This window comes from Vicia villosa, linkage group LG4 (genome assembly GCF_029867415.1).
Source record: "Vicia villosa cultivar HV-30 ecotype Madison, WI linkage group LG4, Vvil1.0, whole genome shotgun sequence".
NCBI lineage: Eukaryota > Viridiplantae > Streptophyta > Magnoliopsida > Fabales > Fabaceae > Vicia > Vicia villosa.
In genome coordinates, this window is record NC_081183.1 from 175,894,307 (window position 1) to 175,920,183 (window position 25,877).

At 35.6% G+C, this 25,877-nt stretch overlaps 4 protein-coding genes and 1 long non-coding RNA gene across 5 annotated transcripts; 4 read left to right on the forward strand and 1 right to left on the reverse strand.

Annotated features, from left to right (window-relative positions):
• Positions 1-3,341: 3,341 nt before the first annotated feature.
• LOC131598364 (protein MAIN-LIKE 1-like) lies at positions 3,342-7,059 on the forward strand. The gene is made up of 4 exons (XM_058870976.1): positions 3,342-3,452; positions 3,541-4,245; positions 4,338-4,526; positions 6,946-7,059. The coding sequence occupies exons 2-4, from the start codon at positions 3,559-3,561 to the stop codon at positions 7,057-7,059; spliced, it is 990 nt and encodes a 329-aa protein (XP_058726959.1). The 5' UTR covers positions 3,342-3,452; positions 3,541-3,558.
• Positions 7,060-7,327: 268 nt separating this feature from the next.
• LOC131600380 (probable 6-phosphogluconolactonase 4, chloroplastic) lies at positions 7,328-9,042 on the forward strand. The gene is made up of 3 exons (XM_058872548.1): positions 7,328-7,718; positions 7,962-8,097; positions 8,211-9,042. The coding sequence occupies exons 1-3, from the start codon at positions 7,363-7,365 to the stop codon at positions 8,673-8,675; spliced, it is 957 nt and encodes a 318-aa protein (XP_058728531.1). The 5' UTR covers positions 7,328-7,362; the 3' UTR covers positions 8,676-9,042.
• Positions 9,043-15,033: 5,991 nt separating this feature from the next.
• LOC131596062 (probable 6-phosphogluconolactonase 4, chloroplastic) lies at positions 15,034-16,432 on the forward strand. The gene is made up of 3 exons (XM_058868622.1): positions 15,034-15,393; positions 15,506-15,641; positions 15,738-16,432. The coding sequence occupies exons 1-3, from the start codon at positions 15,059-15,061 to the stop codon at positions 16,221-16,223; spliced, it is 957 nt and encodes a 318-aa protein (XP_058724605.1). The 5' UTR covers positions 15,034-15,058; the 3' UTR covers positions 16,224-16,432.
• Positions 16,433-18,052: 1,620 nt separating this feature from the next.
• Positions 18,053-21,579, reverse strand: LOC131596063 (uncharacterized). Its single transcript, XR_009282150.1, has 2 exons — positions 21,267-21,579; positions 18,053-18,591 (listed from the first exon to the last, which is right to left on the reverse strand). It is a non-coding gene; the product is annotated as an uncharacterized LOC131596063 (long non-coding RNA).
• Positions 21,580-24,465: 2,886 nt separating this feature from the next.
• Positions 24,466-25,844, forward strand: LOC131596061 (probable 6-phosphogluconolactonase 4, chloroplastic). Its single transcript, XM_058868621.1, has 3 exons — positions 24,466-24,840; positions 24,955-25,090; positions 25,187-25,844. The coding sequence occupies exons 1-3, from the start codon at positions 24,488-24,490 to the stop codon at positions 25,655-25,657; spliced, it is 960 nt and encodes a 319-aa protein (XP_058724604.1). The 5' UTR covers positions 24,466-24,487; the 3' UTR covers positions 25,658-25,844.
• The last annotated feature ends 33 nt before the right edge of the window (positions 25,845-25,877 follow it).

Below are 25,877 nucleotides of genomic sequence, written 5' to 3' on the forward strand. Positions count from 1 at the left end.
AACATCACACATAAAAATTTGAAAACAAATGCATTTTCGAATGCGTTATTTTCATACCAAAATACATTTTAAAGTGAGTCACATTCCATTTTTTTTAAAATATAGTCGGAGATACATCTCTGGATTTACCTTATATGTACTCTATAAAATTTTGACCGAGACACATTCATTTTGACATAAATTGATCCGAAGATACATTTTCGTATTCACCTTAGTCATAATCCGGAGATGCATCTTTGTTAAGACTAGAAATGAGTCGACTCTAGTCGAACTCGTCTTAACTCGGCTTGATAAGAATTAGTTCAGTTCAAAACTCGATTCGAGCTTCACACGAACTTTTTTTAAACTCAAACTTGTTAAGAGTTTTTGATATTCAGCTTATTTGGTCATGAACCAAGTTCAACGATTTAGTTGTCGAATCGAGTTTCAAACTATATTCGAGTTGATTCGGTTCACTCTCACTCCTAATCTCCGTATTCACACCAAACAATAAATTTTGACTTTATTTTAGAGATACACTTATGTGATTGATGATGTATTATAGTTATACTATCATATTAAATTTTATATAAATTAAATCATACACTTATCAAATAATACGAAAATGACAAATATAAATGAATAAATCTAGAATCCATAATAATGTCAAAATAAAATACAAACGATAATAATGCTCCTAATACAAATACTATACATCTGGAATCCAGAAGAATGTGACAACTACATGTACAAGAATGTTGCCTCCTATTTTTTGTTTAATCCAAATTCTTGTGTGTCCTATCATTCACTTATCATTCACTGTAGGCTCTATGCACTAGGATTTTAAATTTCATGGGTCTTATGAGATTTATATGAAGCAGTTGAAGCACACAAGTAGTAGTAATATTTTGGACCTTCTTGTGTGACATCTTGGTTTATTTTCCTATCTAACAATCAATACAAACTTTTCTTTCTTCAATCTTAAGATTAGGAAGAATAATAATGGCCTTTTCAGAGACAATCTTCCCCATACTTTTGAGATTTAAGTGACCAAGTTTTATGCATCACAATTCAATTTCATCAATCTTGGAGATCATACATGATTGAGGTCGGTTCTTATTATGAGGCGTCCACATGTAGCAATTATATGTTGATCAATATCCCTTTATTAATTGAGCATTGTTTTTTTGTGTGAATGTGAATTCAGATCGATTGAAATTGACGTAAAGATCTCGATCATAAAATTTGACTAATGCTAATGATATTAGCAATGCGACCCTCGCCTAGAAGCACATCATTCAGGCAAAGGAGACCAAGATAGTTTAACTTCCATTTGCCATCAATTTTGTCTTTGTGTCCATCACCAAATATGACATAACTATTAGAATAAGATTTAATGTCCTTCAGATAATTTTTTTTCTCTGGTCATTTGTCTAGAAAAACCAGCGTAAAAGTACCAATCTTCACGCGATGATGCCATTAGAGAGGTATAGGCAATATGACCTAGAGTTTATGCCTTGACTCACCAAACTTGTTGAGGACGCACATCAGAACTTACATTCCATTAAGGACGAGGATGATTGTGATAAGATGGTCTTCCATATAGGTTGTAGCAGTAAGGTCGTATATAACCAACCACGTTGACCACAGTAATAACACACCCAAGAGAATATAACGTGAAACTTAGGATGTTAGTCAAGATGTTAGGCAAGATGTTGAGTTATGAATTATGTTTTCTTAACTGGGGTAACAAATATATTTTTTGAGTTAGATGACTAATCAGTATACCTAATTTCTTTCTTGTATTTTGACAACTTGCCCACACCTAGAATTAGGTTTTCAGTTCTAGAATTCAACATACAAATAGATTTCATCTTACCTTCAAGTTTATAATTCAGATGGTTAACTTCTTCATTCAACTATGAGATGGTTAGCATGAGACGAGTTTTGTCTTGAAGTAAGTCTTCAATTTTTTCCTTTTTCTTTTTAACAACTTTGGATTCATCATTCATTTGAGGTACAAAATTTTGTAAGCTTCAACAAGAGCATCGTCAAATAATTCAACATCACTTGTGTCACCATCATCATGCATTTCTAAGCATGAACTTGTGCAAGTAGTGAACTCCACCGCAATGCTGACTTGATCAAATTCACTTTCTTATAAGATGTCATCGTAGTCTTTTTTTTTCTAAGAAAGTTTGTACAATCATCCTGAAAGTTTATGAAACCTTCGCATTCATGACACTGGATTCCCTTGCACTCGTTTAATTCTTCTCTAAAACCACATCAAGCTCATAAACTCTCTTTAGACCCGTGAGTCTAATTAAGTCTACACAAGTCTATATGAGTTTATCCCCGTATGAAAATTATGGCACGTTGTATGAAATTGTTTTAGAGAAATTCTTTGGCCACCTCCCTATCTTCTAGTCCACCTCTGGTGAAAACCCCATTATACCCCTGACTTCGGAAATGAACTTCCGAAATGCATGAAAAAGGTGTTTTCGGAAGTTCATCTCCGAAAGCGCCTTTTTTTTTGAAAAAAATGTCTTATTTCGGAAGTTCATTTCCGAAACTACAATTTCGGAAATGAACTTCCGAAATAAAACGCGTTCTGCAGATTAAGCAGAACTCTCCCCCTCCCCCAAATCATTTACTCTAATCATCATCAAACACTTCCATAGGCGAAATTTCTGCAGAAGCAAGTCTGAAGTAGCCAAACTCTTCTTCCAAACTCAACCAAACTCATCATTAAACACTAATTGGTAAGTTTATCATTGTTTTTTCAAGTTTTAGATCTATTTGATTAAACTATATTAGGGTGTTTAGAATCTGAAAAAATGACATTAAGATAGCTTAGTACTGATATTAGGATGTTTAGTAGGCAAAAAAATGGATTTGGTTTAGGTTTTTGGGTCTGCCATTGGAGGTTGCAGAGAAGCTCTGCGTGGGGGTGTTTCGGAAGTTCATTTCTGAAAACACCTCCATCCTAGTTTTCGGAAATGAACTTCCGAACTGTACCAGAAGTTCATTTTTTTTGTTTTTTCATTTGTCTCGCATATTAATCGATTTCGATTGTTTACAGGATCATGTCAGACCAGCCAGCACGCATCAGACAGGGGAGAGAGTCCCAGACTGTGTCGGCTAGACGCGAGCGGGCGGCGGCGCATCTGGCGTCGACCCAGGGACGGGGGCAGGGACGGGGACGCCGTGTCCGCGTTCCACAGGACTTGGTGGAGAGCTCATCTGCTTCAGGCTCTAGGAGTAGGCTGGCTCGGGTATCTTCTTCCCGCCAGCGAGAGGAGGAGGATGAAGATGAGGAGGAGGAGGAGGTCATACCGGATGTTGACCCTCCAGTCGGGGAGGAGGAGGAGCAGGAGGAGCAGGAGGTGGATAGCTTTCCGGGAGGGCCTTTTGACACTTCCCTGCTGATTCACTACCAGGATCACGTCGCTCGGCGGATCTGGGAGGGAGAGGTATTTTTTTTAACTTAGCCGTTTATTTGTCACCATTTTTTATAATTTTACCGTTTATTTCTCGCTTATTTGTTTTTTTTTGTAACAGGAGAGAGAGCCATTGAAAATGGTGAACCACTCCAGGAAGATTTTCGGTCTGTTTAAACCAGCAGCTCAGTGGTTTAACGACCATGTGCGAGGTTCAGGGCTTTGCGGGCTCTGCATGACCGGGTACACCACCATCAGCACCGGCATGCAGGGGGCATTTGTGGAGCGCTGGCACAAGGAGACGTCTTCTTTCCACTTGCCGGTGGGGGAGTTGACGATCACCTTGCATGACGTCCAGTGTCTTCTCCACCTGCCTATTAGGGGGCCGCTGTTGGACCACTCCAGGATCCAGAGGGTCGAGGCCATTGAGTGGATGATGCACTATTTGGGCCTGCCGCACGAGGTTGCTCACCTGGAGTGCGTCTCGACTTCTGGGCCTCATGTCCGGTTCAACACACTGAGCCTCTATTTTGAGTTCCACCTGGACGCGGCGGCCGAGGCCGAGCAGGAGGGTAACGACCTATTCAGGGAGTACCACCGCGGCTGCGCTCTCCGGTGCTGGTACATGCATGTGGTAGGCGCTGCATGCTTTGTGGACAAGAGTGCCAGGTACGTCGACGTGGCCTACCTCCGCTATTTCATGGACCTGGATACCGTTCACCAGTGGAACTGGGGGGCAGCTACTCTGGCATATCTCTACCAGAAGCTGAATGAGGCCTCCAACTGGAGGACGAGGCAGCTGGTCGGATCCTGCACTCTGCTTACGGTACGTTTGATTTTAACACATTCTCGTATTTATTTATTTATTTATTTATGTTTCGTATTTATTTTTAATACATTATCGTATTTGTGTTTCAGAGCTGGATCATCTCCTACTTCTCCCGCATCCACGGCTTCCACATCGATCCTGCGTACGTTGACGCCATGCCCAGGGCCGCCAGATACGCCCTCCAGAGGGGGAACGATGCGGTGGGACCATACCGCCTGTACCTGGACCGCACGATGCACGACGACGTCACTTGGAGGCCGTTCGCTGACTATGCTCAGGTTGTCCCCTTCGACGGGGTTGCTCTATATTCAGGCTGGTTGGCATGCGGGACCGGCATCATGGTCCGGTATCTCCCGGAGCGGTGCATGCGGCAGTTTGGGTTCGTGCAGATCATACCCAGGTCACCCTTCGAGGCTGCTCCTGACACAGTGACCAGAGTGCAGCTCACTGCCATATGGGAGGAGTGGCAGCATCATGTGGTACCGGAGGAGTACCGTCGCATGCGGGTCACCCAGGACTGGCACAGTGTGGAGGGGTACGTCACATGGTTCTACCGGGTGTCCCATCCTCTCTTGAGACCCGACGTTCCCGGCGCTCCTAGGCCAGCACACGAGGAGATCCTGGAGAACCGGCAGGCGGAGGATGACCACGCCATTAATCTCCTTCCGATCTGCCAGCGGATAGAGATACTTGGGCGGGACGCGTTGGATCGAGGTGTCATTCATCAGGGCGGACCAGAGGCAGTCGCCGTGATGGAGATCATCGTCACTGATGCGGGCCGTGCGGCGGGGTACAGGCGGCAGAGGAGGGCCCAGGGTGAGCGGGTTAGGCACACCCAGTAGTGGTGGGGTTTATTCATTTTTTGATTTTGGATTGTATATTTAGCACACTATTTTTATTTATTTCGGTTTGTATATAATATTTTCATATTAGTATTTTTTTTTTGTTTATTTATCATATTAGTGTTTTCAGTCTATCTATTGTTTATTTTATTTGCCGGTAACGTTTAATTAAAATGCGGTTGCGTTTAAGAAAAAACATTAAAAAAAAACACAGTTTCTGCATAATTCGGAAATGAACTTCCGAATTCACCCCCCATGAGGTGTTTTCGGATGTTCATCTCCGAACGCACCCCCATGAGGTGTTTTCGGAGATGAACTTCCGAATCAAGGAAATTTTTTTAAAAAAAAAGCGCTTCGGAAGTTCATTTCCGAAGCAGGGGTAGTTTGGGAATTTCGCTGGGGGTGACCCCCCATTGGGAGGTGGGTAAAGAAATTTTCTTGTTTTAAGACATGGTATTATCTTATCAACAATGGGGGCGTATACTTTATAAAGCTAGATTCCTTAAAAAAATAAGTTTGTTATGAGTGGCTATGTTTCTTCCTCTTTATGGTCTAGTTTGACAAGATCTCTCAATCTAATTCATAATGGGTGCTCTTGGTAAATTGGAGATGGTAGATCTATATTTTTTTTGGAATGACATTTGGAATGATAACGTGATTATTGATTATTGGAATTTTTCTGAATATGTATAAGTCAGACTTTCTACCAAGGTTTGTAATTTTATTTAGAATGGTTCTTGGTCTTTTCCTCATTATAATATCACTATCTCACATCTAATAAATACCGTTTAGTTTAGAAGCATTCTATCTCTAGTGAGCTCTTTTTTAAAGATGTTCTGCTGTAAATGTTACTCTTAATCAACTTATTGGATGGAAAAAGAAAATTGGGTCTATTGTGATTCCTCTTGCCAAAATATTCATAATTTGGAAAATTCTTCACAATGCATTGTCTACGGTTGACAATCTTAAAGAGAGGAGTTTCACTATCATGCTCAATTGTAGCTATTGCACCAATACTTTTGAATACATTCATCATCTCATTTCAAATGATCTTTTGTTTTGCACATTTAAAATTGGATCTCTTTGTTACTTAGGGTATGTTTGATAAAAATAGCGGTTAGTTATAAGCTAGCGGATAGCTTATAGCTTATGGTTAATGGCTGATGACCGATAGTTTATAGTTTATAGCTGATGATTGAGACTAATAACTAATAAACTAATTGAAAAGTTTAGTAAAATTAACTCTTCAACTAACTTATCAATGTGAAATGACATAAAAGTTATTTAATACATAATTATTTTATTTTAAATTAAAATAAAGTATAAAGGATAAAATTGAGTTTTTGTTAAAATAATAAGGATAAAAAGGATGAAAAAATGATAAACTATAAGCTATTAGCTATAACATTATTTAAAATAGCGTCTCAAAAAATAAATTATAAGCTAGCAAAATAAGTTATAAGCTTGTGATGACAAGACTGTTATCAAACAGGTTTAAATTATCATTTGAGCTTATAAGCTATAAGCTCAAAAATCTATCTTACCAAACAGACTCTTGGAATCCCTTAGACCTCACTCCGATGATAACCATCTTTTGTATTAATTGGAAAAATTTTCTTTAGGGACATATTAATTGAATTAGCCTCTTTCAAATTTTGTTAGGTTTCCTTTGTTTAGTATGCAATGCAATCTTTTTTTATTCATTAGATTTTATTCCACTATATTTTATTCATAAGGGTTTTAACGAGTAAGTTGCTTGCATTTGTTTTTTCTTTGAGTCTTTGGCTTAGTCCTTGTAGATGCTTGTTTTTCTTTCAATTTTTTAATAATATTTTATTTTAAAGTTTTGTTTTAGGTGATTGGGGATAGAGGTATCAACCTTATTGAAATATTTCCTCAGATCTTTACACCTCATTGTCTCTTGCATTGTAATTGTGCAATTTTAATCTCCATTACTTTTCTTGTGTAAATATTATGATTATGCAATTTGGATACTTTCCAAAGTATTAATGTTGTCTCCAAAATAAAGTTGGGAAAGATTTGGTAGACCCCATTCTTACTCTGTCAAAAAGAAAAGGTTTTTCCTTACCATTTACATTTGAATGATTTTGTACTAGATTGCTTCTAGAATTTACATAAGGATCCATACTTTACTTCCTAGAGTAACAAAAGAATCTAAAATATTTAGCATAAATAAGGTGGTAAGCGACCAATTATAATTCATTCCAATACTTACAATATTCTATTCATCTCATTGTTTTCTAACTTCTCAATGGCCACTTCAACACTTCTGTCCCTAACATGCACTCCTCAAAGCATGTTGCATTCCAAACATAAGTCACACACACAATCCTCAACCATGTCATTGTTGTCACCTCAACTAGGACAAAAATGTCTCTATAACCCTCTAAGACACAATGTGTCTTCTCCAATCCAAGTGAAACCTAAGAGAACTCATGTTGGTGGCTTGGTGAAGGCATCAATGAATAGCAAGGATGTGCATGTGCTAAGCAAGGAGCATCTTGCTGTTTCTTTGGCCAAATATATTGCTGACCTGTCTGAGAAATATATTCGAGAGAAGGGACGTTTCACCGTCGTTTTGTCTCCTGGACCCGTCAAATATCTCAGGTATCATTTCTTCTTTTTTCCACTACTAGTACATAAAACACTTTTCACATCGGTTTGAATAGATTTATCACATTGGTTAGCCTTTCGAGATAACGTACAATCTTATAATAAATTTGTCACATTTCACATCAGACGACTGACCGATGTGAAAAACAGCTTATCACCTCGGTCGGTCAGCCAAAAGAACCTCAATTGTCACATGAAAGTTTTACCAATAAATTATTCTTGATGTTACAATATCAGGAAGCTGGTGGAACATCCATATTGTGACACAATTGATTGGGCTAAGTGGCATGTATTTTTGGTGGATGAGAGAGTGGTGCCAAAGACTAATGTTGATAGCAACTACAAACTTGCTTATGATGGATTCATCTCCAAGGTATATTATGCTAAACTCGAGATCTCACAGTTATGTGCGTGTGAGTTTCAGGTAGTTATTATCGGTGTCTAACAATTATAAGAACTGATTCATATCGTTGTATTTTTTGGAAGGTGCCAATTCCGCCACTAAATGTGTACACAATTGATGATTCCTTACCAGCTGATGGAGCAGCAGATGTTTACGAAACAACACTAAGACGTTTAGTGACAAGCAATGTGATATCAACATCAGCTGAATTCCCAAAATTTGATCTTTTGCTATTAGATATGGGACCTGATGGACACATAGCCTCTCTATTTCCAGGGTACCCTGCAGTGAATGAAACTAGGAAATGGGTTACATATCTCACGAATGCGCCTAAACCGCCACCGGAGAGGATCACTTTTACATTGCCAGTGATTAATGCTACTTCAAATATTGCTATGGTTGTGACTGGTGCCGGTAAAGCTGATGCTGTTTATTCTGCTCTTGAGAAGGATCCTACTGGTGATAAGCTTCCTATTCAAAAGGTGAATCCTGAGGGAGATGTGAAATGGTTCTTGGACAAAGGTGCTGCTTCAAGGCTTTATAAGTAGAGCTCTTCAAGTGATTTCGACACAACAACACTCACGCTAACTTTCTCTTTTGAACATTTCCTGTCTTATCAAGTAAAATATCGATAATACAGAAAAATTGAAAAGAGAATGTTAACGTGGGTGTTACAACATTTTCTATATATTTATATTGATGCTAAAGATAAAATAAAACCATAAGATGGAACTGGTCATGGTTTAAATTATCTAAGTCTTGTTTGTCTTGTTTACAAAACAAAAACAGAAGCATAGAATAATTGGTTTTCTTTTTTAATGTAAATGGATACTTCTGAAGTATCCTAAAAAGTGTGTGTGCTTTTAAGGAGCAAAAATATATTGTTAATTGCAATAATAATATTTATTTACGTAATATTATATACTAATGCAATATTTGATCGCTTTCTTTTACTTTTCATTTAGAAGGATGATTACATATTAGATTAGTTTGAGTTTCTTACGACTTGAGTTTCTTTGGTATGTGGCACTATGTTTTTAAATCCAAAAGGTATCAAATTGTATCGGGAGTTGGTGTGCTCTAACATGAAGGCAGTTTTGTCCTTGTCTTTCTCGAGCATGGGGATTTGATTACATTCAAAGTATGTCCATGAACGATGGTGACTTGTACCCAGCAGAATTAATATCCACCAGTTTGTCAATGTTGGAGAACAAGTATGAGTCTTTCAGGCACTCCTTGTTATAGTTTGTGTAGTCAACACACATTTTTCACTTTTCTCTCTGACGCCTTCTTTATTAAAACCACGTTAGATAGTCACTTGGTGTATTTTATTTATATAATTAAGTTTTCTTCAATGGGCCTTTTGAGGGTTTTTTTATTAGTTTCGGCCCTCTCCAATGATTTGCATCATCTCCTTTTAGCGTCGTATCGTATATATAAGGATTGATGTTCCTTTTAGCGTCGTATCGTATATATAAGGATTGATGTTCAATTGATGGTAGGAAATATTAAGGTCAATGTCGGACATCTCAGTGGGGAATATGACGAACATGTTGGGGTTGTTCCTGACGCATTTAATGAGTTCCTCCTTTTTTGAACTAGGAAGGTTAGCTCAAATCTTTACCTTTCTCGTTGGATATTTGTCGAGCTAGACGTTTATGAAATCACCATCGGGGACCGGTCTTAGAATCTTCATTCTAGCTTCATAAGGGAAGGTTTGTTTAGGTCATGCTCCCTGATCGTCGCTTTTTCTTCCAAGCGTGCCTCAAAATCTATGATGTTTACATCCAAAGGACACCGTTTGAAAGAGTAGCTACCATTTACTTTTTCTTTATGATGGGAGGTTGTTGTGTTTGGGTTCTATTGCGGAGCTTTATGTATCTAACACATTATCCTCTAGTTGTCGCCGATGGTTATCGGCTCATTGCAAATGTTGTGGTATTTTGTCTTCAAGTAGATGGGGAAGCAATATAGAGAGTTGCAGAGAAAGGCCTCCCTAAAATATAGTTCTAAACACATTTAGGATAACCATAAATTTTACATATATTTTTCTTGTGTTTCTTTTAACCCTAAAAGTAATCAAAAGCTCTACTTAGCCTCACGAGTGGGTTATTGATCAGTTGAATGCATGCAAACTGATACCCTCGTACGATGATAACTTATATTTCCTCAAGCCTAACATCTCAAAAATTTCAGCGTACATAATGTCACATGATCTCCCCTCCCCCACACACATATCAATTAGGACCCTTCACACCTCAAAATTGGCTATTGTGGTAGTAATCACCAACAAAAAACCTTTTTATGGATATCACCCATTTTCTCATTGTCTTTGAACCCTAGAATGGGTCTCTCAGACATTGATGTTTCCCTCTCTATTATTATTGCATCTAGTTCCACGATTAGTCTCTTCGCAATCCCCTTGGTTGTTGCTATCAGGGGTAAACATGTGGTTATATAATTAATGAGAAGTTGTCTCCTTTATCAAAGGAGGTGCGGGGTAAGAATCTCTAAAGTAGCTTTGGGATAATTATGTCATGGTTCCCCTATCGGAGTCACGGTCACATTATAAATGCTTGTAACAAGTTTGTTTGCACATTATATATACATTTGAATCTGGGAGTGCGATTGCATCGAAGGGGTTGATTCAATGTGTTAGCTTGGGATTTTTGTTGAAACGGTCAAACGAGTGATGATATTTTAGAATTATGTTGTTCAACTCTTTGAGGAGGCGAGATCGAGTGAAATATAGCAACTAAAGAAGTCACTAGAATTGGAGAAGTTTCCTTTACCGAAGGAAGTGGCTCCTCGGGCGTATGAGTAAGGACCGATACAATGGTGTCGTGTAGCATCAGGAAGGATGATCCGACATTTGATGTAGGGACGGTGTTGCGATAAACTGTGGATCGATTCGCTTTGGAGGCTACCATACTGACATATGTAAAAGTTAACTATAATTGAATCTGCTAACAAAAATAGTTGTGATAGAACAATGGAAGGTTACAAAGAAATTGAGTGTGAAGTTTTGCAAGAATAAAGAGGCAATTCCCACATATAATGCCACTATTAAGAAGCATAACAAAAAATAAGTTGTGAACCGGTGAAGTCCTCGGTGGAAGGTCTTCGTCGCAGAAACGAAAGTCTTTAGTGATTACAAGAGGTGTACCTGCAAGATTAGCACTCCTATTCAAATTAGAAAAATCAAAAAGGTAAAACTTGCAAGCTTGCAAGTATGTAATGAATCGTGTCTTAGTGTATCTTGGTGTGACTCAGAGTTTTATATACACATTCTTTCACCTAACTTTGAGTACTTGTAGACCAAACAAGCGGCCCCCAATTGTACTCTTGAACCCACTCTAAGTCAGGGAAGTATCTGAGGTAAAACATATCCACTTAATAGACACTCTTGTCCACAAAAATGGACTTGTCAACCAAGTACAATAGGTATGCTCTCAATGTGTATGCTCTATGTTGCATAACTCGCTCATCTTCTCCATCGGCCTCCTGTGTCGCAAGTTTCTCCAGGAATCCAAATCTAGCATGACACCCTCACGTGTCTTCTATCTCCTTTAGTGCATCCCAAGATCATCCCCCAAATATGTTACCATCATCTCTAGTGCCTCATCTTTGATAATCATGTCGTGATCTAATAGTCTTTCCCTGATTGGAAGATGCAGCAAGCATGACACATCGTCCACTGTTATGGACATCTCACCATGTAGAAGATGAAAAAATAATGTCTCAGAGTGCCATCTCTCAATGAACGTTGACAACATACCATGGTTATTAGTAGAATAAATAGTATTGCATAAGTCTTATAACCCAAATAGTCACATCAAATCGTTAAACCATTACTCCTGAGGCTGATGCATCCTCGCAATCTTTCGACCATGGTTGATGCATTTTAAAGCATCACGGTCCTGCAGAAAAATAAATCATCGTTAAAAATTTCTAATATTATGGCTCTGTTTGGTAAGACACAATTTTGAGCTTATAGCTTATGGCTTATAACTTATAATCTCATATGACAATATAAACCTGTTTGGTAACGGTTTTTTTTATCTCGAGCTTATAACTTATTTTGCTAGCTTATAGCTTATTTTCCAGATGTTATTTCAAATAGCATTTTAGCCTATATCTTATCATTTTTTTCTTTCTTTTTTATCCTTATTAATTTATTGGGTTAAATATGTTTTTAGTCCCTATAAATATGCGACCCTGCATTTTTAGTGCTTATCAAATTTTTCTTCAATGAATGGTCCTTCTAAAAATTTTATACATGCAATTTCAGTCCCTGCTATTTTCTAAAATTTTAAAAACTGTTTAATTACTCTTTAATTTTTAAATGTTCGAAAAAATAATGAATTTTTCAAATTTTCAAATTCTTTAATTTTTAAAACGAAAAGAATTAAATATGAATTTTTCAAATTTCAAAAAATAATGATAAAAGTAATGAAAATATCAACTTAGAAATTAAATTTTGAGTTTTTTTTTCAGGAACTTTTTAAAACATTATGAACATGTCTGCAAAATAATTATTCTAAAATACTCATTAGTTTGACAGTAAGGACTGAAACTAGGTGCATAATAATTTTATAAGGACCATTCATTGAAGGAAAAATTTTATAGGGACTAAAAAACGTATTTAACCAAAATTTATTTTAAAAATTTACAAGTTACTTGAACGGCTAATTTTACCCAACACTTCATCCTTTATAATTTATTTTAATTTAAAATAAAATAATTATGTATTAAATATCTTTTATGTCATTTTACATTTATAAGTTACTTGAACTGCTAATTTTACCAAACACTTCAATTAACTTATCAGCTATCAGTCTCAACCATCAGTCATAAGTTATAAGCTATCAGTCATCATCCATCAGCTATAAGCTATAAGTTATCAGCTAGATTATCAGACAACCGCTATTTTTACCAAACAGACCCTATAACATATATGTTTCAAATAATTGATACAGATGAATGTTACCTCTCTTTCCCACACATGTCTGGCCACATGTTTCGAATATAGAGGCATCAAAGATATATCGTGCGGGCCTCCTCCAAACCCTTTAGGAGCGCCATCAACCTTGAGTGCCTCAACCTGAACCATTGAGGCTTCTGGTGCATCAGGAGGGGATATCTGCCTCCTTCGAGAAGACGAAGTCGGAGATGCATGAACCCATAAGCTGGCGTCTCCACGTTAAACGAATTAGAATAGATTAATGGATGCGAGAGTCAGGCTCTTCTCCTACGAACGGATACATGTTACAACACTCTATCGAGCCTCAATCTATCTTGGTTATCAACCATAATGCCTATAATTAAACCACACAAGCATTACATAGTAGAAAAAAAAAACTAAACTCAGATGAAACACAATAAAAATAAAAACAAACAATGCAGACAAACTAAATATGAAAAATGCATCTCTAGATTTTTGAAAAATAAATTTTGAACTAATACGAAAGTGCATTTCCGCATTCACCTGCCACTCAGAAAAAATAATTTCCTAAGTTCAAGAATTAGAATAATTTGAGTGGAAAGAATAATTTCCTAAGTTCGTTTGTCCAATAAGATCAGGGGCGGATGCACGTTACTGGCTTTGGGGGCTTAAGCCCCCACAAGAACAATTATTTTCTTTAATGACATTAACCTATATATTTCATAGAGCCCCCATAAAATTTAAGTAGTCACATCACATTAATTTACCCTTAACTACAAGTTATAGTTTTATCTTTTAACTTTAACTATTTCAATTGTTATTTTTTAAATTCTTATTATAAATTCTTTTACTTTATAGAAATAGTTTGTCTTTAATTTGATATTTTATTTAAAAAGTGTTAGATGTGTAGTTATTTTTGTTAGAAAATAAAAAATTTGTCAACCATAAATTTTAAAAAGAATAAAATCTGCATTTGTATATGAAGGATAAGCGATTGAACGGTTATATAATTTTATGTATAATAAAATGTCATTTTCGAGAACTCATCGGAGGTATAGTAGGCTTCAAAACTCAAAAATATATTTATAGTGTCATACTTGATAGTATTAATAATAAAAAGTCATTAAATTTTTTTAGAACAGAAATCCATAAAAAATAAATATAATTTATATAAATTTTTATATAATTTGAATTTATATGTTATTATAATTATTATAAAATTTGTAATATTTTTCTTAGTCAGAATACTTACACTATTTTTTGCCCCCACCAGCAAAAACTTCTAGATCCATAATGATTTTTTAAAATAAATGTGTAACTCAACCGCACACAAAAATTAAGTTAAAATATTCTAACGTTTTGCATATTACTTTTTTAAAGTGTTATGGTTAATATTAGTTATGCACTCTATTTGATCCTTCCTTGTCGTTTACAAAAGGGACTGTGCTTTTTTTTGTGTGTTGGTATTCTCTATTTCATTTGCTTTATTAGCTTACTTTGGCCCGTAAAAGAACAAATTATAAATAACTTAATATGATAGTAATAAATTAATGATACTTTGTTGATCAATAATGTCACGAGCCAGATGACACTATAATCGAATTGAAGGGAATGACTAAAATATTTTAAGAAACAATACTTTAAGATGAAAGGCTGAAGAAATGATTGACAATTGATAAATTTATAGACACAAAATATATATATTTAACCCCAAAATAATTTAATAACAAAAGCATCAAGAATTAGAATGATACTATGTGTGTCCATTTAAAGCACGATACTATGTGTCTCTTTAAAGTTGTTTGATATGTTTGTGTTCCTCGTGTTTGATTCTTGGCGTGTAGAGACAAAAGATTCATACTACTATTCAGCATTTGCTTTACTTCTAACATGGAAAAAGAATATGACATGTAACATATAAATAACATAACAAGCAAGAAAATAAAACTTGCATAGTACATTCAAATCTTTATTAAAATACCAAATATGTCATTCTTAACAACTTTGTCAAATTCATGCACTCTCCAAAGTAGTTTATTTTGTGCACAAAAACCAAATCCATTATCACTAAGGACATCAACTTTACCAACCCAAGTTGGTAACAAAATTGTTTATCAACCTCTAAAGCATAATAAAGTGTTTTCGCCAAATAGATGTGTTGAGAAAATAAAGGCATCACTCAAGAATGTTGAGGTTTTCAGTAAGGAACATCTTGCTGTGTCCTTGGCCTATGATGTTGCTCAACTTTCTACCAAGTTTACCAAAGAAAGAGGTGCTTTCACTGTTGCTTTGTCTGGTGGATCATTGATCAAGTACCTTAGGTGAGTATTATCAATGTAAAACTTGTATCTATAATCTCGAATATAAGCAAATTAAATCGAGCAACTTAACCTTAAGCGCTTTGTCTTTTTTTTATTTGTGTTTTGATTTCAGGAAATTGGTTGATTCTCCCTATGCTAAAACCATAGATTGGTCAAAATGGCATGTTTTCTGGGTTGATGAGAGAGTTGTCCCAAAGGATAACTTAGAAAGTAATTATAAGCTTGCCAAAGATGGATTTCTCTCCAAGGTAGTTAATTCATGTGCTAAGTTTAGTGCAATATCATAGGTGCTAAATTTAATGAGGTCTCTTATTCTAATCACATTTCCATTATTCTTTTGGTAGGTGCCAATTCCCTCTCTCAATGTTTATTCTATTGATGATTCCCTACCACCTGATGATGGAGCAGCAGCAGCAGCAGATGCTTATGAGACAACCCTAAGACGCTTGGTTACTAGCAATGTGATAGCCTCAACCAATGATGGGTTACCAAAGTTTGATCTCATGCTCCTAGGAATGGGTCCGGATGGACATGTTGCATCATTATTCCCAGGTCATTCTCTTCTCAATGAGGATCAGAAATGGGTTTCTTTCCTCAATGACTCACCAAAACAACCACTAGAGAGAATCACTTTCACATTTCCAGTGATCAATGCTTCTTCCAATGTAGCAATGGTGGTTACCGGCGCAGGTAAATCAACTGCGGTTTACACTGCACTCGAAGATGATGCGAAAACGGTTAAGCTGCCTGTTGAAAAGGTTTCACCTTATGAAGGAGAATTGAAATGGTACTTAGACAAAGGTGCTGCTTCAAAACTGTTTAAGGAGTAGAAGCATATACCATGATACACATGCAAATAACAATTCATTAATACTATGTTATATTTGTTTAAAGATGCATTTTGAGTCAACTAGGCAGGTTTCTAGATCTTTGGAAAAGTAAAGATATGTATTGTTTGTCCTTGAAAGACTATTCATGGCATTACTTACTAAATATTTATAAGTCAAGAAATAATAAAAGCTTTGTTCTCTCTGGTAAAGTTACAACTTCAATTAAAAGTGATACACCCACACTTTATACTTTAGTAATCCAAGTGAAACATGTTTTTGTAAAATAACAAACTAGGTTCTCTTATGTTCATGACTAGTTCAACCCATATATTAATATAATACCAGGGGTACCTCATGCTGAATTATTACATACTGTGCACATTACATCGACAGTGCACGAAAATAAGTTAAGCAGCTTCGGAGTTTGAAAAATCATCCCAACACCATATTGTCGCATGCTCGCAGCAACTTAAAATAGTACAACGCCATAAGAAAAAGAAAAACAGTCATAAAAACTATTCTATCAAATTTATGAGAAGCATCACCTAAACTATGAAGAAATCACCTTCCATCAAAGGACACAGCCGTCTGCCTGATTGGAGATTTGGATGGAGATTTGGATTGAGCATGCGACAACCTTAAGGTAACTCGCACTTAGCATAAAAATTTGATTAAATAAAAATCCATAAACAGAAGTTAGAGTAGAGAATACTGCTAGTTCCTTGTTTTTGGGGTTGACAGAATTTTACTAAATCATGGTGCTTGAAGAATACTGCTTGAAACATGTTTTTGTAAAATAACAAACTAGGTTCTCTTATGTTCATGACTAGTTCAACCCATATATTAATATAATACCAGGGGTACCTCATGCTGAATTATTACATACTGTGCACATTACATCGACAGTGCACGAAAATAAGTTAAGCAGCTTCGGAGTTTGAAAAATCATCCCAACACCATATTGTCGCATGCTCGCAGCAACTTAAAATAGTACAACGCCATAAGAAAAAGAAAAACAGTCATAAAAACTATTCTATCAAATTTATGAGAAGCATCACCTAAACTATGAAGAAATCACCTTCCATCAAAGGACACAGCCGTCTGCCTGATTGGAGATTTGGATTGAGCATGCGACAACCTTAAGGTAACTCGCACTTAGCATAAAAATTTGATTAAATAAAAATCCATAAACAGAAGTTAGAGTAGAGAATACTGCTAGTTCCTTGTTTTTGGGGTTGACAGAATTTTACTAAATCATGGTGCTTGAAGAATACTGCTTGAAACATGTTTTTGTAAAATAACAAACTAGGTTCTCTTATGTTCATGACTAGTTCAACCCATATATTAATATAATACCAGGGGTACCTCATGCTGAATTATTACATACTGTGCACATTACATCGACAGTGCACGAAAATAAGTTAAGCAGCTTCGGAGTTTGAAAAATCATCCCAACACCATATTGTCGCATGCTCGCAGCAACTTAAAATAGTACAACGCCATAAGAAAAAGAAAAACAGTCATAAAAACTATTCTATCAAATTTATGAGAAGCATCACCTAAACTATGAAGAAATCACCTTCCATCAAAGGACACAGCCGTCTGCCTGATTGGAGATTTGGATTGAGCATGCGACAACCTTAAGGTAACTCGCACTTAGCATAAAAATTTGATTAAATAAAAATCCATAAACAGAAGTTAGAGTAGAGAATACTGCTAGTTCCTTGTTTTTGGGGTTGACAGAATTTTACTAAATCATTGTGCTTGAAGAATACTGCTTGAAACATGTTTTTGTAAAATAACAAACTAGGTTCTCTTATGTTCATGACTAGTTCAACCCATATATTAATATAATACCAGGGGTACCTCATGCTGAATTATTACATACTGTGCACATTACATCGACAGTGCACGAAAATAAGTTAAGCAGCTTCGGAGTTTGAAAAATCATCCCAACACCATATTGTCGCATGCTCGCAGCAACTTAAAATAGTACAACGCCATAAGAAAAAGAAAAACAGTCATAAAAACTATTCTATCAAATTTATGAGAAGCATCACCTAAACTATGAAGAAATCACCTTCCATCAAAGGACACAGCCGTCTGCCTGATTGGAGATTTGGATTGAGCATGCGACAACCTTAAGGTAACTCGCACTTAGCATAAAAATTTGATTAAATAAAAATCCATAAACAGAAGTTAGAGTAGAGAATACTGCTAGTTCCTTGTTTTTGGGGTTGACAGAATTTTACTAAATCATGGTGCTTGAAGGATGTTAAGCAAGATGTCATAACATCTTGATCTCTTGATACAACTGAGTGTGAGTTTACAGGAAAAATCCAAATATCCTGACTGATGTCGTGAAATCCTATATCAGAAGATCAACACACAGACAGTTTAAAATCTTGACAGATTTGATTTGTTTTAAATTTATTCTGTGATATTTCCGTTGGATATATTTCAGTGATTTACGCAGGTCAAAAATATTTAATCTGGAACAAAAGAATCAAATCTCCGCCAGAATTAAAATTTCTATAATTAGAAGATTGAAACAATATTTGTTTTCAAGATTCAAAAAATTTCTCTACAGATTTGTTGCAATTCTCAGCTTGTGGATCAAGTAAAGTGTCTCGAAGCCCATGGATTGCTGAAGACTTTTTAAAGAGATCCCTAGATCTAATGTAACTAGTTTTTCAGAATTGTAAAATTTGGGAAAGATTAGAAAGCTTAGGTTTTGAGATTCTCTTGTGTTTCAAGTCTCCCACGTATCTTTTGATACTGTGTGGCAGACTGTATGTTGTTTGACTATTTGTCAAGCTGGTTGTTCTCACTCAAAAGCCTTTAGGTAATGAGTTGAGTGTTGTCTTCACTCTTTAAGCTTTTAAGCATACAGTTGAGTGTTGTTCTTGATCAATGCTTTTAAGCAAGATCAAGTTATGTTCTTAGTTGAAGCTGTGAAGCAAGGCTAAGTATATTTTACTGGAAGTGTAGTCTTCCCTTGTCACTAGTTTGTGACTTGTTGATTTGAAAGTGTGATCTTTCTATTTTGGTTCCTTTGGTCCAGGGTGTGTGACTATTTTGCCACTGCGGTGATTGGAAGTGTGATGGCATTTCTAGATGTCATTTCTAGGCAGAAGCAGCGGTGGGTAGTGATTAGGCGAGAAGTTATAAACGGGAGTCCTTAGCTTTGAACTAATACTGCTGATAATAGACTTCCTTCCTGGTTTTGTGGCCCATAGAATAGGTGATGTTGCACCGAACTGGGTTAACAACTTCATATGTTATTTATCATTCTGCAATTTTTATTTCAGTATCAAATTCAGTCTGATGAAACCGGTTTGTTTCCAGATGTCGTAACATTTGTCTTGACATCATGTAAGACAACTGTGTTAGCATGTGTTATGCATGTACCAGAAAATTTCAATTGGTATCAAAACAGCCACCTTGTGTGTTTATTTGGTGAGTTTCAAGGAGATATTTTTCTGGTATCATTTGTCTTTTGGAAAGCTATGGTGACAGCATTCTGGAAATCAATGGCCAGTGGAATTTTGAAGTGTGTCAGGTTGGAAGAATCCTGATGTTAAGAAAGACAGAAGTGAAGAGTCTGAAGAGGGTCTCTCTAACTTTGATGTTTAAGTTCCAGAACATTTATCACATGTATTGTGCCCAAAGATACTTGGGAATCTCTCAAATCCACTCATAAATGCACATCTAAGTGTGTTTGGAAGAAAAGTGTTCCTATGTGAGGCTGATCCAAGAAGGTGTACTCTTTTCTCTAATCAAAATTTTGACATAAACGTGACAAGTCTTTGATGAAAAAGAGCATTCTTTTTGTTTCCAGCTCTGAAGGAACTTGTGTTCTAATCTATAGTGAAGGATTTCTTATAGCTGTTATGTTTCCTTCGAAGGCAATCCTACTAGTTGTGTTTTTAAGGATAGTGTATATCAGTCGAAGGAAATTTTTCAAGTGGAGAGATTATTGGAAACCTGGAAGGAAGTGAGTATTCAACTATTTTTTAGCAAGAAATACTCAACTAATAAAATGATGTTCTCATCAAAAGCAAGTTAAGTCAAGGATATTGTCTAACTGTCGCAACATTGTGCTAAACATCTGGCTACTCTAGCTGTATACAGATACTTGCACTGAAGAAATCTCTTCTGTGATAGGTTGAGTGCAACAGGTTCTTTTGTTTGTCTTTTCTTTAATTTCTCTAAGGTCAAAATCAGCATTGATTAACCAAGCCGTGGTTAAAACTCTGGAAAATAATAATTGCCTAATTTCTCATACCTATCTTGGATCTTCAACTAAGATAAGTGGTTTTTTGACTCTGACTGCTCCATACACTTGACTGCAGTAAAAATGTTTAACTGGTGGTTGTTTAGTTTCATTCTATCAGCTCTTGTTTATGCTGATGATACTAAAAAGAGGAATTAAGGGCATTGGATAACTGAATGGTGGTTGCTTAGTTTCATTCTATCAGCTCTTGTAACAGATTATGTAAAATAAGTGCTTTTAATGTTTTTTCTCACATGACATCTGCTTTTAGAAAAGTTTATCGAAGCTGGCTCTAAGTGATCATTTGGATTTACGGTAGTTTCATCTAAACTTGGGGTGAAATGAAACTAAAGCTACTAGTTGTAGCATCTTTCCAAATCATGCTGATGACTACAGATGCAAATACTTAATAAAAAATCAGCTTCTGACTTGCAGATAAAAGGTTAGTATCAAATTGACATTTCATCAAATACCATGTATGCAATCATAGAGCACCGGTAAAAGAGGAGACAAAGAAAATATTCTCTCATAAATTCAATTTCTAGCAATTACTATTACTAAACATCATCTCGAACCCAATGCAAATGATGAATTGCTTTAAAAAATAGTAACCATAATTAAGAGGACTAAATGAAAATAATCATCTAAGGAAACAATGAGATTGTTACGAAAATGGAAACTTTACTAGATAATTAAAAGCTTAACTAACGTTCCAAGTGAGCATATATAGAAATAAACGACTCTGAGAGTGAGAACAAAACTGAAACCTGAAATTGGGAGCCTGAGAGTGAGAGTGAGAGCAAAAGCCTGAGAGAGAAAATATGAAAGCGAGAGTTTGGATATTGCGTGTTATTGTTATTCGGAAAATAAGAATGGGAAGCGGTGAGAGCCACGGATGGGATCACCGTTCTTCGTAGTAAGTGATGCGACGGTGTGCGGTGGCCGGCGTGAAAGAGAGTGGGTGATCTGGTCAGGGACAGCTGTGGGGATTTACTGAGAAGAAATTAGTTAGGGTTTCAATTTTTTTCAAAAGTATTTTTGTTTTTCCTCCATGAATTGAAATGTACATGGTATGTTGGTAAAAATAGCAATTGAAATGTTTGTAAAATTAGTGGTTCAACGAACTTATAAATATAAAATGACATAAAAGTTATTTAATACATAATATTTCATTTTAAAATAAACTAAAATAAAAGATAAAGAAAAAAGTGTATTTTTGTTAAAAATTAAAATAATAAAGATAAAAAAAAATAAGTTATAAGCTAAAACGCTATTTAAAATAGCCTCTGAAAAATAAGCTATAAGCTAGCAAAATAAACTATAAGCTCGTGATGACAAAACCGTTACCAAACGGGTCTAAATTGTCATTTGAACTTATAAATTATAAGTCATGAGTTATAAACTTAAAAATCTGTCTTACTAAACAGACTCTTAGAATTATAGAAGTGAAGTGACATGTTTTTAATAGTGACAAAATTTATGTTACATTTTTCTGTCTTACCAATTTGTGGTAGAATTCAATGACCTTGGTGTGCGAGAACTCTCTCTGATGTAATATTGGCGACTGCCTAGTAGCCCGAACCTCCACATAATTTTCTTCCAGTAGAAATGACAAACTCTCTCCGCTATAATCTTGGCGACAACCTTTGCCTTTATCCACTTTGTGAAATAGTTCACCCCAATGATCAGGAATTTTAGTTGTCCAAGAGCCAGAGGAAATAGGCATGTAATGTCCATTCCTCACTAGTGAAAGCCTGAAAGGGTTAAGTCAATGTCATAGAGTGGATAAACGGAGCCAAGGCAGGTTGCATATCGGAGTGCCTTTGGCAGTAGTCTCATTTCTTGACGAACACCACATTATCTTTTAACAATGTGGGCTAATAGTAATGTGCTCTAAGTAATTTGTGGACGAGAGCTCTGCCGCCAATGTGATTGTCGTATTCTCTTTAATGAACTTCAATGAGGGCATGAACCCAAAAGTTGACGTCTTCGCGTTAAACGAATTAGAACATATTGGTGGCTGCGAGAGTCACGCTTTTCTCCTACAAACAGATACATGTTGCAACACTGTGTCGAGCCTCAATCTATCTTGGGTATCAACCATAATACATATAATTAAACCACACGAATATTACATAGTAGAAAAAAACCAAACTCAGATGAAACACATTGAAAATCAAAGCGAACAATGCAGACAGACTAAATACAAAAAATGCATTTCTGGATTTTTGGAAAAAAAACTGAACTAATACGAAAGTGCATTTTCGTACTCACCAGTAACTCAAAAAAAACGAAGAAAAAAAAAGACAGAAATGCATAGAATTCCAACATTCTCAAGACGCACTGCTCATCTAAACTACCTGACAGCATTGCTCATCTAAACAATCTACTACACAACCTAATGTTCAATTTCTACAAATGTATAGAAAAATAAAAATAAAAATTATCAAATGTGAGTTTAGTGTTGAACCTTTTGGTAGACTAGATGTTAACTGTTAAGAGTACAAATTTGAAAAAGAGTTGAGAGGGTTTGAGAGAGCTTGAGAGGGTTTGAGAATTTGAGAGATTAGAAAAGAAATGAGGAAGAAGAAGAGGCCTGACTTGTTTTTGATTAAAAACTCGGTCGAATGTGCATTTCCATATTAATTTTTGACATAAAATTAAGATCTAACTCACTAACGAATGAATTATGTATGTATAAGGTACGTCTGAAAATATATATTTATATTTTAGAGATAATTTTATTTTATAACTGTGATGGAAGAGCAACCTTTTAAGCGGAAAGAGTAATTCCCTAACTTAATTTGTCCAATAAGATTGTGATTTTTTTAAAATAAATATGTAACTTAACACACACAAAAATCAAGTTAAAATATTCTAACGTTTTGAATAATACTTTCTTAAAGTGTTATGGTTAATATTAGTTATGCACTCTATTTGATCCTTCCTTGTCGTTTATAAAAGGGACTGTGGGTCTGTTTGGTAAAAATAGCGGTTGACTGATAAGCTAGCTGATAGCTTATAGCTTATGACTGATGGCTGATGACTGATGACTTATAGCTTATAGCGGATAGTTGAGACTGATAGCTTATAAGCTAATTGAAGTGTTTGGTAAAATTAGCGGTTAAATTAACTTATAAATGTAAAATGACATAAAAGATATTTAATATATATTTATTTTATTTTAAATTAAAATAAATTAAAAGGGTTAAAAATAAATTTTAATTAAAATAATAAGGATAAAAAAGGAAGAAAAAATGATAAGCTATAAGACATAAGCTAAAACGCTATTTGAAATAGCGTCTGGAAAATAAGCTATAAGTTAGTAAAATAAGCTATAAGCTCGTGATGAAAAGACCATTACCAAACGGGTCTAAATTATCATACGACTTTATAAGACATAAGACATAAGCTATAAGCTCGAAAACTTGACTTACCAAACAGAGCCTGTGTTTTTTTTTTTTGTTGGTATTCTCTATATCCTTTGCTTTATTAGCTTACTTTGGCCCGTAAAAGAACAAAATATAAATTAACCTAATATGATGATAAATTAATGATACTTTGTTGATCAATAATGTCGCGAGCCAGATGACACTATAGTCGAATTGAAAGGGGAGACTGGAATTTTTTAAGAAACAATACTTTAAGATGAAAGGTTGAAGAAATGATCGGAAATTGATAAATTCATAGACAGGAAATATATATTTAACCACAAAATAATTTAATAACAAAAGCATCAAGAATTAGAATGATACTCTGTGCGTCCATATAAAGCACGATACTATGTGGTCTCTTTAAAGTTGTTTCATATGTTTGTCTTCCTCGTGTTTGATTCTTGGCGTGTAGAGACAAAAAATTCATACTACTATTTAGCATTTGCTTTACTTCTAACATGGAAAAAGAATATGACATGTAACATATAAATAACATAACAAGCAAGCAAATAAAACTTGCATAGTATATTCAAATTTTTATTAAAATACCAAAAATGTCATTCTTAACAACTTTGTCAAATTCATGCACTCTCCAAAGTAGTTTATTTTGTGCACAAAAACCAAATCCACTATCACTAAAGACATCAATTTTACCAACCCATGTTGGGAACAAAATTGTTTATCAACCTCTAAGGCATAATAAAGTGTTTTCACGCAATAGGAGTGTGGGGAAAATAGAGGCATCACTTAAGTGGGAAAAGGGTTATAAGAATGTTGAGGTTTTCAGTAAGGAACACCTTGCTGTGTCCTTGGCATATGATGTTGCTCAACTTTCTACCAAGTTTACCAGAGAAAGAGGTGCTTTCACGGTTGCTTTGTCTGGTGGATCATTGATCAAGTACCTTAGGTGAGTATTATCAATGTAAAACTTGTCTCTCGAATCTCGAAAATGAGCAAATTAAGTCGAGCAATTTAGGAACCATATGCTCTTTGTCAAAATTTTTTTATGTTTCTATTTCAGGAAATTGGTTGATTCTCCATATGCTGAAACCATAGATTGGTCAAAATGGCATGTTTTCTGGGCTGATGAGAGAGTTGTCCCAAAAGATGACTTAGAAAGTAACTATAAGCTTGCCAAAGATGGATTTCTCTCCAAGGTAGTTAATTCATGTGCTTTGTTTATTACAATATAATAGGTGCTAGGTTTAATGAGGTCTCTTATTCTAATCACATTTTCATTATTCTTTTGGTAGGTGCCAATTCCTCCTCTCAATGTTTATTCTATTGATGATTCCCTGCCAGCTGATGGAGCAGCAGATACTTATGAGACAACCCTAAGACGCTTGGTTACTAGCAATGTGATAGCCTCAACCAATGGGTTACCAAAATTTGATCTCATGCTCCTAGGTATGGGTCCAGATGGACATGTTGCATCTTTATTCCCAGGTCATCCTCTTCTCAATGAGGATAAGAAGTGGGTTTCTTTCCTCAATGACTCGCCAAAACAACCACCGAAGAGAATCACTTTCACATTTCCGGTGATCAATGCTTCTTCCAATGTAGCAATGGTGGTTACCGGAGCAGGTAAATCAACAGCAGTTTACACTGCACTTGAGGATGATGCAAAAACTGTTGAGTTGCCTGTTGAAAAGGTTTCACCTTATGAAGGGGAACTGAAATGGTACTTAGACAAAGGTGCTGCTTCAAAACTGTTCAAGGAGTAGAAGCATATACAATGATACACATGCAAATAATTATTAATTAATATGTTTTATTTGTTTTAAGATGCATTTTGAACCAATTAATTAAGCAGGCTTTCTAGATCTTTGGAAAAATAAACCGAGATGTATTGTATGATGGCATTACTTATTAAATATTTATAAGTCAAGAAATAATAAAAGGTTTGTTCTTTCTGGTGTATTTCCGTATTTCGCCAAACTCACG

Bases quoted from the DNA above. Each gene is read 5' to 3' on its own strand.
- LOC131596061 (XM_058868621.1), top strand. From the start codon at position 24,488: ATGTCATTCTTAACAACTTTGTCAAATTCATGCACTCTCCAAAGTAGT. The intron at 24,841-24,954 runs GTGAGTATTATC...TTTCTATTTCAG, and splicing joins TCATTGATCAAGTACCTTAG to GAAATTGGTTGATTCTCCAT. The intron at 25,091-25,186 runs GTAGTTAATTCA...TTCTTTTGGTAG, and splicing joins AAGATGGATTTCTCTCCAAG to GTGCCAATTCCTCCTCTCAA.
- LOC131600380 (XM_058872548.1), top strand. From the start codon at position 7,363: ATGGCCACTTCAACACTTCTGTCCCTAACATGCACTCCTCAAAGCATG. The intron at 7,719-7,961 runs GTATCATTTCTT...TTACAATATCAG, and splicing joins GGACCCGTCAAATATCTCAG to GAAGCTGGTGGAACATCCAT. The intron at 8,098-8,210 runs GTATATTATGCT...ATTTTTTGGAAG, and splicing joins ATGATGGATTCATCTCCAAG to GTGCCAATTCCGCCACTAAA.
- LOC131598364 (XM_058870976.1), top strand. From the start codon at position 3,559: ATGGTGAACCACTCCAGGAAGATTTTCGGTCTGTTTAAACCAGCAGCT. The intron at 4,246-4,337 runs GTACGTTTGATT...TTTGTGTTTCAG, and splicing joins GATCCTGCACTCTGCTTACG to AGCTGGATCATCTCCTACTT. The intron at 4,527-6,945 runs GTTGTCCCCTTC...GTTTTGTTTTAG, and splicing joins CGTTCGCTGACTATGCTCAG to GTGATTGGGGATAGAGGTAT.
- LOC131596062 (XM_058868622.1), top strand. From the start codon at position 15,059: ATGTCATTCTTAACAACTTTGTCAAATTCATGCACTCTCCAAAGTAGT. The intron at 15,394-15,505 runs GTGAGTATTATC...TTTTGATTTCAG, and splicing joins TCATTGATCAAGTACCTTAG to GAAATTGGTTGATTCTCCCT. The intron at 15,642-15,737 runs GTAGTTAATTCA...TTCTTTTGGTAG, and splicing joins AAGATGGATTTCTCTCCAAG to GTGCCAATTCCCTCTCTCAA.